Source organism: Oncorhynchus gorbuscha, linkage group LG14 (genome assembly GCF_021184085.1).
Source record: "Oncorhynchus gorbuscha isolate QuinsamMale2020 ecotype Even-year linkage group LG14, OgorEven_v1.0, whole genome shotgun sequence".
NCBI classification, from domain to species: domain Eukaryota; kingdom Metazoa; phylum Chordata; class Actinopteri; order Salmoniformes; family Salmonidae; genus Oncorhynchus; species Oncorhynchus gorbuscha.
In genome coordinates, this window is record NC_060186.1 from 10,124,221 (window position 1) to 10,135,280 (window position 11,060).

At 40.9% G+C, this 11,060-nt stretch overlaps 1 protein-coding gene across 2 annotated transcripts; it reads left to right on the forward strand.

Annotated features, from left to right (window-relative positions):
- Positions 1-1,425: 1,425 nt before the first annotated feature.
- On the forward strand, positions 1,426-8,664 carry LOC123995599 (zinc finger protein ZFMSA12A-like). Of its 2 annotated transcripts, none has more exons than XM_046299228.1 (9): positions 1,426-1,546; positions 2,916-3,118; positions 3,223-3,312; positions 3,515-3,610; positions 4,069-4,179; positions 4,291-4,414; positions 4,716-4,926; positions 6,541-6,590; positions 6,697-8,664. In XM_046299228.1, exons 2-9 carry the CDS (start codon positions 2,969-2,971, stop codon positions 7,809-7,811), a joined length of 1,947 nt encoding a protein of 648 aa, XP_046155184.1. In that variant the 5' UTR covers positions 1,426-1,546; positions 2,916-2,968; the 3' UTR covers positions 7,812-8,664. The 2 variants fall into 2 exon arrangements, with proteins under 2 accessions (XP_046155184.1, XP_046155183.1); XM_046299227.1 differs by lacking the exon at positions 1,426-1,546 and adding an exon at positions 1,956-2,090.
- The last annotated feature ends 2,396 nt before the right edge of the window (positions 8,665-11,060 follow it).

The following is an 11,060-nucleotide window of genomic DNA, read 5'->3' on the forward strand; positions in this document are numbered from 1 at the left end:
CAACCAAATTATGGCTCAGCGAATTGGCACACACTACACTTAGAAAGAATTAGATATATTCTGAACAATAAATTATCAACATTTGATCAAATCTGGCAGCCTTTCCTCTCTTGGACCAGTCGGCGCTGTGAATTTGTACATCTTAACGCACTCAATTGTAATATTTTAATCTAACTTTGTGCAGCATGTGCTGGCCCCGCCACCCGAGAGCAGTCAGTGGAATAGGGGGGAATAAGTGGGGGGGGGGGGGGGTGATATCTATCCTCTTTCTACCTGTCCTTGTTTTGTATGTTGTGTTTTGTACCCAGAACTTTGGGTGTTGTTGTTCCTGTCTGCTCTCTTATGTTTAGATAACAATTGTATACTTGTACACTTTTATACCTATACACCATTCTTGTGTGTGTTTAATAAAAAATATTTGAACGAGAAAAAGCCAGACTACAGTTTGCAACTGCACATGGGAACAAAGATCATACTTTTTGGAGAAATGTTCTCTGGTCTGATGAAACAAAAATATAACTGTTTGGCTATAATGACCATCTGTATGTTTGGAGGAAAAAGGTGGAGGCTTGCAAGCCGAAGAACACCACTCCAACCGTGAAGCACGGGGGTGGCAGCATCATGTTGTGGGGGTGCTTTGCTGCAGCAGGGACTGGTGCATTCCACATAATAGATGGCAACATGAGGTAGGAAAATTATGTGGATATATTGAAGCAACATCTCAAGACATCAGTCAGGAAGTTGAAGCTTGGTCGCAAATGTGTCTTCCAAATGGACAATGACCCCAAGCATACTTCCAAAGTTGTGGCAAAATGGCTTAAGGACAACAAAATCAAGGTATTGGAGTGGCCATCACAAAGACCTCAATCACATAGAACATTTGTGGGCAGAACTGAAAAAGCCTACGAACCTGTTACACCAGGTGGAATGAGCCAGAATTCACCCAATTTATTGGATTAAATGTCAGGAATTGTGAAAAACTTGAGTTTAAATATATTTGGCTAAGGTGTATGTAAACTTCCGACTTCAACTGTATATCCAATGCAAAATAACATCTACATTTAAGTGGTATTAATATTAATTCCCATATATTCCTGTTAATTACCATATAATTAGTTACCATATATTACCATATATTAAATAAAGGTGAAATAAATAAATACAAATATTCTATCAATTCCCATGTAAAGTTTCCACCACTGAATATTCCCCAAAATGTGCAACCCTACTCACAACACACGGTTTATTAAAACATTCACCCTATTCCATACAGTTTCATAGAATTGTGGGTGCAATCAGCATTTACTTCCTGAATAGTGTACAGTGAGTTATATGAACAGGGTTTAGTGTGTGTGACTGTCGTGCTCTATATTGGCACGAAGTGATAAGCAATGGAGGCATCATGAACAACACAGGTAAACACATTTGTGGATACCTTTTCAACTATCAGATATGACCAAATTCCATATGGTCCCTCGGTCTGACACGTCACAGAGAATTATGACTCCACTCCCATGAAGCTCAAGTGGCTCACATAATAAAAAATGTAAGTATATAACTAATGTAAGCCCTACCCTTACATAGTTTTCCTTGATAGGGACACATCTTAGGCTGCCATTGATTATGACTATTCAATTCACAATCACAGCATGAGGAAGTGATTAGTAGGTATACTATTTTAGACAGATATGGTCTATAATGGTATGGTCATGATGATGTAGATGTCTCGTGGTAGTCTACAATGCCCTTGTTACAGATGTCTTAGATCTCTCATTAAACTAATGATTAAGTTAATGGTTACATGTAAATAAAGTTAGTAATAACTCAAATGCAGATTGTATTGGCAATAATCAAGTTCATAAATACATCTATTGAACAGCTTGATAGTTAAATATTACACATTTAGCATAATTGATGACTTTTATTTTGAAGACTTTTTGGACACTGATGTTAAAATAGTACTTGGTGGCAAAGGTTTCACATCCTCTTATGGTGGTAACGTTAGCTAGCTAGATTTACTTTCTACTGTCTCATGCGGCGCTCACTAGCAAAGGTAGCTAAGATACTGATTGGCACATGGGCCATAATGGGTATGTATACGGTATTCGTGTTAACTTGCAAGATAGAATACAATATTGTGTGTTTGCTAGCTAGCTTTCTAACCTAGGTGGGCGTAATAACCAGGTCGCTAGCTAGCTATGACCAGGGTCGTATAATAGCAAACCGTAGCTAAACGTTTTGCAACGGAACATGTAAACGAGCTTTTCTAATTGGACAAATTCGGGTCTTCGCTCCATGTTTCGGTCAGTTTTCTAGCATTTGGTGTCGAGTGAAAACTACCCTGACGTCAATGAAGTAGCCGTCTATCTAGCTAGCTATTGTGCGGTTTCTAGCAAAATCTCTTGAATATCTAACGTTAGCTAGCTGTGCCATTCTATATTTTTAAGCAATACAACCGAGGGGGTGTGGTATATGGCCAATATACCACGGCTAAGGGCTGCTTTTCGACACGACGCAACGCGGAGTGCCTGGATACAAGGCATTGCCGTTGTATATCGGCAATATACCACAAACCCCCGAGGTGTCTTATTGCTATTATAAACTGGTTTCCAACGTAATTAGAGCAGTAAAAATACATATTTTGTCATACCCGTGGTATACGGTCTGATATACCACGGCTGTCAGCCAATCAGCATCCAGGATTCAAACTACCCAGTTTATAATATGTTATTGACTAGCTAGCTAGCTATTTTTATGTTATTGAGTGTCCACATGCACATTTGGCGCAGGCTATTGTCTGCTGGGATTGTTATGACAATGTTATTATGACATAATGGTAGCTAGATATGCATAGCTAAACGTAATTGATTTAGGTAGCCATCTAACAGTAACACACTGTGCTTTTCACATTATAGATTCCCCCATCCCTCTCTCCTCCCTGCGCCTTTTGGTTCCACCTCTACGACTGATGTCTGCATTTATGTGGCAGGTATCACAACAGAGGGCCATTAAGCACTATGGAAAATTAGAGGAGTTTGTGACCGTGGTAACACAAACTGTCCCAGAACTTATGACTGACAGACAGAGGACCCTCCTTATTTTGGGGCTGAGAGCAAGGGTAAGAAATTCTGTCTAATCTTTTATACGGGATCGTTTCAATTGGTGAAGTACAGAGAATAGTTTTATGCAAAGTATCAGACTCCATCACCAGTTTTCTTGCAGGTAACTTTGGGGCGATTTTCTGCTGAACACCCTGTCAGCCTCCAAACCCTCCTTTATTCTATAAAGTCTTCTCAACTTGCACAGGTTCAGGTTGGTAAATCAAATGTCATAGTACAATGCCAAGATTTGAACTTTTCTTTCCCCTGCTGGACACTTAAATGAGAATTAACACCCTGATAATTCAGCCACATTTAAATCAAGAGCTTAAGTGTGTTGGTATGGACAGTTGTGTGCCAATTGTCACCCCCTTTAACAACAAGTCTAAAAGTGTGTTTTTCACATTGTTTTACAGTCCTATGATGCAGGCATGGAATCACCTGAAGCTAACTTCGCCAAGCTCACCCAAAGCTTGATTACAGACCCAGTTGAGCGTGAACACTTCGTTCAAGTAAGTAGCTGTTCATGTCAAGCTTGTCTTGAACCTGTTTTACTTGAACATTTTCTTTAGCCTGACTCAACTTAATAATAATGTATTTTTCTTATATAGCACTTCTCATTACAAAATAGAGTCTCGAAACGCTTCAAAAGCAAAACAAACCGGCACAACTAATAATCAAAATGGAAAGTGAATGGTGTCTAGTCCGCCTCAGATAGTTGAGGCAGTTTGGAAAGGCAGTCTCTGCCATATGGCTTGACTGGATCGATGGTACAGTCAGGGAGAAGCTAGTAATAATGTCCTTGAAAAATTGCATTTTGTTGTATGATAAGTCATAACTAGTAGACTCTGGCAAGAGAGAAGAAAAAGACTTGGCACCCAAAGTAGGATCATGCAGGGTCTCCCAACCAATCATTAATAGGCTAACCGTTTTCCTTTTGCATTATCTCACGGACTCTCCATCTTTTCAGGTGGTGTTCCTTGAGGAATTCAGACCTGATTTTGACAAAGCGCTTCAGGAACTGGTCTGTGACTTCCTCACTAGATTGGAAGAGCTGCTTACACTACCAGACTTTAAGCAGGTGCAGAAATCACTTTCGTGAGACAGTCTTGAGAGAACGGCATTCAAATGAATAACTGTAGTTGACCTGGAATCTATTTTGGCATTTTATTTGTGTCCCTCTTTTCCCTAGACTGCATTGTTGCTGAGTGCTGGCTCCTCTGGCCTGGATGAATGCCTGCAGTCTTTCTCTCACTCAGAAGATCTCCAGTTTCTGCTCCAGAATTACAAACAATGCAGAACATTGTACACAAACAGTAAGTTCATAGAAAATTACTCTCTCTTTTTTTTCACATAATTTTAGCATCACATGGTCAGATAAGGTTTATTGATGGTTCAACAGCATCTGAGGATCATAATCTGATTTATGTGCAGGACGTTCCTCTCACCATGTTCCTTACATTTCTTGTTTATTTTAAAGGGATTTAAACTTGGATGGATTAGCCAAATAATAAGCAATTTGACAGATTAAAATGTAAATGATGGATATGAGATAAGTATTCGGAACAGCCTGGCAGATATGACATTTATTTTTAACGTATTTATTTTTGTCTGCAGTTTCCTCCTCTGACATTCCTCAGGAATCAGATATTGAATCCGATGCCTTCCCTGACCAGTTAAACCGTACCAATCTGGACACTGGTGTGGCTATGAGGACAGAACATTTAGTGGCAATGGGGAGCACAAGAGATATTATAGGCTGCGATGAAACCTGTGATGAAGCGAATGAAGATGACATTGATGTAGAGGACGAGTCAGCACAGAAAAGGTACAGTGCCTTCAGAAAGTATTCACACCCTTTGACTTTTTCCAAATGTAGATGTTACAGCCTGAATTTAAAATGGATTCAATTGAGATGTTTTGTCACTGGCCTACACACAATACCCCACAATATCGACGTGAAATTATGTTTTTAGAAATGTTTACAAATGAAAAGCTGAAAAGTCTTGAGTCATTAAGTATCCAACCCCTTTGTTATGGCAAGCCTAAATAAGTTCAGGAGTAAATATTTGCTTAACAAGTCACATAGGAAATTGAATGGACTACTTCATCTCTGTGCCCCACACATACAATTATCTGTTCGGTCCCTCAGTGAATTTCAAACACAAATTCAACCACAAAGACCAGGGAGGTTTTCCAATGCTTCACAAAGATGGTTCCAAATAAATAAATAAAAAGACAGACATTGAATAGCCCTTTGAGCATGGTGAAGTTACAAATTATACTTTGGACGGTGTATCAATACACCCAGTCACTACAAAGATACAGGCGTCCACTCAGTTGCTGGAGAGGAAGAAAACCACTCAGGGATTTCACCATGAGGCCAATGGTGAATATAAAACGGTTTTAGAGTTTAATGGCTGTGATAGGAGAAAACTGGAGATGGACAACAGCATTGTAGTTACTCCACAATACTAATCTGATTGACAGAGTGAAAAGAAGGAAGCCTGTACAGAATAATAAATATTGCAAAACATGCTTGACCTCCCGAATGGCGCAGCAGTTTAAGGCAATGCATCGCAGTGCTAGATGCGTCACTAGAGACCCGGGTTCGATCCCAGGCTGTATCACAATCGGCCGTGATCGGGGGAGTCCTATAGGACGGCGCACAATTGGCCCAACGTCATCCGGGTTAGGGAAGGGTTTGGCTGGGGGGGGCTTTACAAGTAGGCCATCATTGTAAATGAGAATTTGTTCTTAACTGACTTGCCTAATTAAATAAAGGTTAAATAAATATACAAGGCACTAAAATAATACTTACTCAATACCGGTCTCAATATTTTCAAGCATACTGGTAGCTGCATCATATGTTATAGGTATGCTTGTAATCGTTATGTAGTAAACGGAATAGAGCTAAGCACAGGCAAAATTCTAGAGGAAACCCTGGTTCAGTATGTTTTCCACCAGACACTGGGAGATGCAGGACAATAACCTAAAACACAAGACGAAATCCACACTGAAGTTGCTTACCAAGAAGACGGTGAATGTTCTGGAGTGGCCGAGTTACAGTTTTGACTTACAGCTGTAATCAGTGCTAAAGGTGCTTCTACAAAGTATTGACTCAGGGATGTGAATACTTATATAAATTCATTATTTCTGTATATCATTTAATACTTTTGCAAACATTTCTAATAACATGTTTTCGCTTTGTCATTATGGGGTATTGTGTGTAGATGGGTGAGAATTGTTTTTATTTAATCCATTTTAAATTCAGGCTGTAACAACAAAATGTGGAATAAGTCAAGTGGTGTGAATATTTTGAGACCCTGTATTTGAGAATTAATTTATACATTTTTGTTATTTTAAACAGTGCATCAAACAACTTTACCACTTGACTTAGTAATGGTCATCAATTTGCATTTCTGTTTTGTGCCTTTCACAGGGCTGGTTCTGGTCTTTCTCCAACCAGTGTCATGCAAGGTGGTGATACAGGTGAGATCTCACAAACTCAAGTACATTTACCCTTTGGAAAGCTGCAGCTGACCATTGTGGGGCAATGGAAGGGGAAACGTCAATGTTTTTATTCATTTTTCCACAGACCCAGTTGCAGGGGTGTCGTTTCAGGTGTTGACTCCCCTGTCTTCAGCTTCAAATGAGTGTGCCCCATCTACTTCCAGTTCATCACACATTAACATTTTCCACCAGTGTCCTCAGTGTGGGAAGTGCTTTAATTATCAGTCTCAACTTGTCCAACACCAGCAAATTCACTGTGGGGATAATCCATACAAGTGCTCCAACTGCGGGAATAGATTCAAATTCTTTACAAGTCTGTCAAACCATAAGAGGATGCAATGTGTGGGCACTGCCTTTAGCTGCCCCAAATGCTGGAGAGAGTTTGGTTCTCTTCGTGAGAAATTGAGACACCAGTGTCCACACAACGAATCCATGTCTATCTGTCCACAGAGCGGGAAGAGTTTTAAGACATCACCACAATATCCATTCCAGTGTCGTCACTGTGCAAGGAGCTTTCCCGAATCGAATCAACTGGACACCCACGAAAAAAGTCACAGTGTCGTCCAAACGCTCGACTGTCACAAATGTGGAATGACCTTCAGCAACTTGCCCAGCCTCGTGCACCACGTGGAAGCCCACAAGAGGTCGGATCTGAGGCCATCGTCGCACCTTCCAAAGAAGAAAGGATTGCAACTTCCGAGAACACACCATTGCCACCAATGTGGAAAGTCCTTCGTAACAAACCGCCGCCTCAAGGATCACATGCGCACTCATATGAATTATCGTCCCTTTTCCTGCTCCTACTGTGGGAAATGTTTCACTCAGAAAGGTAATCTCACTGTGCACATAAGGCTCCACACAGGGGAGAGACCCTACATGTGCTCTGTGTGTGGGAAGGCGTTTCCATCAGGAGGTGATCTGCAGGTACACCAGCGCTTTCACACTGGGGAGAGACCTTACCAATGCAAAGAGTGTGACAAACGTTTTTTTAAGTCGAGCCATTTAGTGGTCCACATGCGTGGGCATAGGGGAGAGCGTCCCTACACTTGTAATGAATGTGGGAGGGGTTTTATCCGGAGAACTTGCTTAAAAAAACATTTGCTAGTTCATTCAGGGGAGAGGCCATATTCATGTCTTCGTTGCCCGAATACTTACAAACGCAGTTCACACCTGAACTATCACATGAAGAAAAATCATTGAAAGTTGTAGTGTGTATTTACAATCTGTTTTTCTTGGTAGAGCTTTTGTAATAGTGGCATTAGTGGAGATGCAGGAAGTACACCCAGTACCAAACTAATTTATCATATCCTCAACACTTTAAAGCCTTGTTTCCCAGTTCAAGGGGAAGTTCAGTAATTTACAGCTTGACGATTCCTCATCCTTTAAGTAGTCTATGGGCCAGGAGACACTGTAATCTGTGCTTCAGTTTTCTTTAAACAGACACTACAAACTAACAAGCTAACTTGAGCCCCCACTAGCTGACAATCAATGGAAGTGATATGGGGCAGCCATGAAATGTAAAAAATAAAAAATAGCTAAATTACCTTATGCTAATGTGAAACCAATAATATTGGATTTATTTTGTGTGATTTGGCTATTACGTTTAGAACAATTGCATAATTGACCACTCCCTTTGATTTGTAGTTAGCGGTGTTTAAAATTAGCTTAAGTTTGTAGCGGCTGCTTAAAGAAAACTGAACCATAGATTCCAGGTTTTCCTGGCCCAGTCTACTTTCAAGGTGATGAACTATCTAACATTAAGAATTGAAATAGTGAACTTGCCCTTTTTAAAAATCACTCTGCATAATAGTTGAGGATGAAAACCAGTGGAGTGGCTTATGTACATATTGAGGCTGTTCCATCTGTTTGTTTACGTAATGTTATATGGAGTTTTGGTGAAACTGTTTAAATGTTCAGCACCTGGATTTATTTCCATGGTGATATAGTGATTTAGTGTTCTGTTGAATGCAGTATAATCGGCAGAATCTACTCTTCTGTAATTGAGTTATGCATTATTAATATATCAATAAACATATCCATCTAAAAATGCCAACCGTTTAGCCTTTGTGTAAATGTTGTGCCATTCCAAAACAGTAAAGTGCATGAATGATTGAGTCAAGCATTTTCATAATCATTACATGCTGGTGTGCTCCCATCTGGCACTGGCTTACAGGGTTATCGTACAGGTGATTGTTCAGAACTGGGATGCGACTGCCCTAGATGTCCTGGTTGGACCAGAGGACGCCAGAGGGCCCCCGACTGCTTCGTGCAATGAAACAAGCCAAAGCTCAGAAAGATGGGTAACTGCCAATATTCAGGAAACACTCGGGTAAATGAGGGATACAAAGTATATTGAAAGCAGTTGCTTCCACACATGTGGTTCCTGAGTTAATTGAGCAATTCATATCCCATCATGCTTAGGGTCATGTATAAAAATGCCCAGTTGCCCATTATTTTGGCTACAATGGCTGGAAGAGATCTTGGTGACTTTGAAACAGGTCTCAAAGAAGCATAGGAAGTTTATACATCAGACTCTTGTTGATTTTGGACCCGTGGAAATATCTATACACATGAAAGCCTGGGTCAAAATGACCCACAACATGTTTGTATACAACATCTACACAGACATTCCACAACACATCAGTGTGTCCCCAGTTTGAAGTTAGATTCATGACGCAAAACGAGGACAAGGTATTTCATTTCATGGAGATAAAGAGAGGTTAACTAGTATTTTAGGGGTCAAATTGATCCGCAACATAATAGGAGGGTTAACAGAAGGTGTTTCCTTCCTTTGAAAAATGACTAATGCAATTTGTCGCATATAGTGGACAACCTCTGACAATGTCTCCTTGTGTCTCTTCCTCCCATTGGAAATGACTGATTTCCGGTTGTTTGATTTCTCAAAGTAATGTCCAGTACAAACATACTGTTAGGGTGAACTCCAACCTAATTTGCATAACACCCGCATTTAGAACAACAGAGAAAGAAGTCCACTCCTCAGGAAAGTCTTCTCTACATGAAACATGGGAGAAATGAACGTGAAACCCAAATAAGGGTAAAGCTCAGAGGGAGATTTTTTTTTGTATTTTACCCCTTTTTCTCCCCAATTTCGTGGTATCCAATTGTTGTAGTAGCTACTATCTTGTCTCATCGCTATAACTCCCGTACGGGCTCGGGAGAGACGAAGGTTGAAAGTCATGCGTCCTCCGATACACAATCCAACCAACCCGCACTGCTTTTTAACACAGTGCGCATCCAACCCGGAAGCCAGCCTGTGGCACCTTGGCTAGCGCACACTGCCACAGGAGTCACTGGTGCGCGATGAGACAAGGACACCCCTACCGACCAAGCCCTCCCTAACCCGGGCGACGCTAGGCCAATTGTGCGTCGCCCCACGGACCTCCCGGTCCCTGGGCGCGAACCCAGGGACTCTGATGGCACAGCTGGCGCTGCAGTACAGCGCCCCTAACCACTGCGCCACTCAGGAGATTTTACCATAAATCTTCAACTTCACTTTAGCCCAAGAAGTGACCAAGGCAACCAGTAAAGAGAGAGCATATTTGCATTCAGTCAGTCAGTTGGTTCCATTAACATGCACATTTCCATCACACACACGCATCCCATACAAAACAAATCTCTTTGCAAAGGCATTACACCGGAACCACATACTATAGGTGGATGGAAATTTGTGGATGGTCATGCACATAAGAAAATGGTAATATATTCACTGTATAGTTACAAAATAGTTATGCTGCATGTCAGAACTAGGAAACTCAGAAATGTCAAACTTGGAAACTTGTAGAAAGATGATACCCAAGTTTCACACTTGGAAAGTGTCCGAATCAACCAATCGGAAGCTCTACGCAAATAACTAACATTATTTTAACTGAGGTTCCGGAGTTTCTGACTTGTCATAAATGTAGCATTACACTATAATTACTACACACAAAGAAGTTATATCTCATTCAAATTAGGTTGGAGTTCACCCTAACAGTATGTTTATACTTGGAAAGCTGCCTGAGGTCATCCCCCTCTTCAAAGGGGGAGACACTCTAGACCCAAACTGCACTCTAGACCCCAAAGTCAATTCCTCCTTTGGCCGCCTTTCCTTACAGTTTTCTGCTGTCAATGACTGGAACGAACTGCAAAAATCACTGAAGCTGGAGACTCTTTACCTCTCTCACTAACTTTAAGCACCAGCTGTCAGAGCAGCTCACAGACATAGCACCTGTACATAGCCAATCTGTAAATAGCCCATCCAACTACCTCATCACCACATTGTTATTTATTTTGCTCCTTTGCACCCCAGTATCACTACTTGCACACTCATCTTCTGCACATCTATCCCCCCAGTGTTTAATTTGCCATATTGTAATAATTTCACCACTATGGCCTATTTATTGCCTCACCCCCCTTATCCTACCTCATTTGCACACACTGTATATAGAC

Bases quoted from the DNA above. Each gene is read 5' to 3' on its own strand.
- LOC123995599 (XM_046299227.1), top strand. From the start codon at position 2,033: ATGCGGCGCTCACTAGCAAAGGTAGCTAAGATACTGATTGGCACATGG. The intron at 3,611-4,068 runs GTAAGTAGCTGT...CCATCTTTTCAG, and splicing joins AGCGTGAACACTTCGTTCAA to GTGGTGTTCCTTGAGGAATT. The intron at 6,591-6,696 runs GTGAGATCTCAC...ATTTTTCCACAG, and splicing joins CATGCAAGGTGGTGATACAG to ACCCAGTTGCAGGGGTGTCG.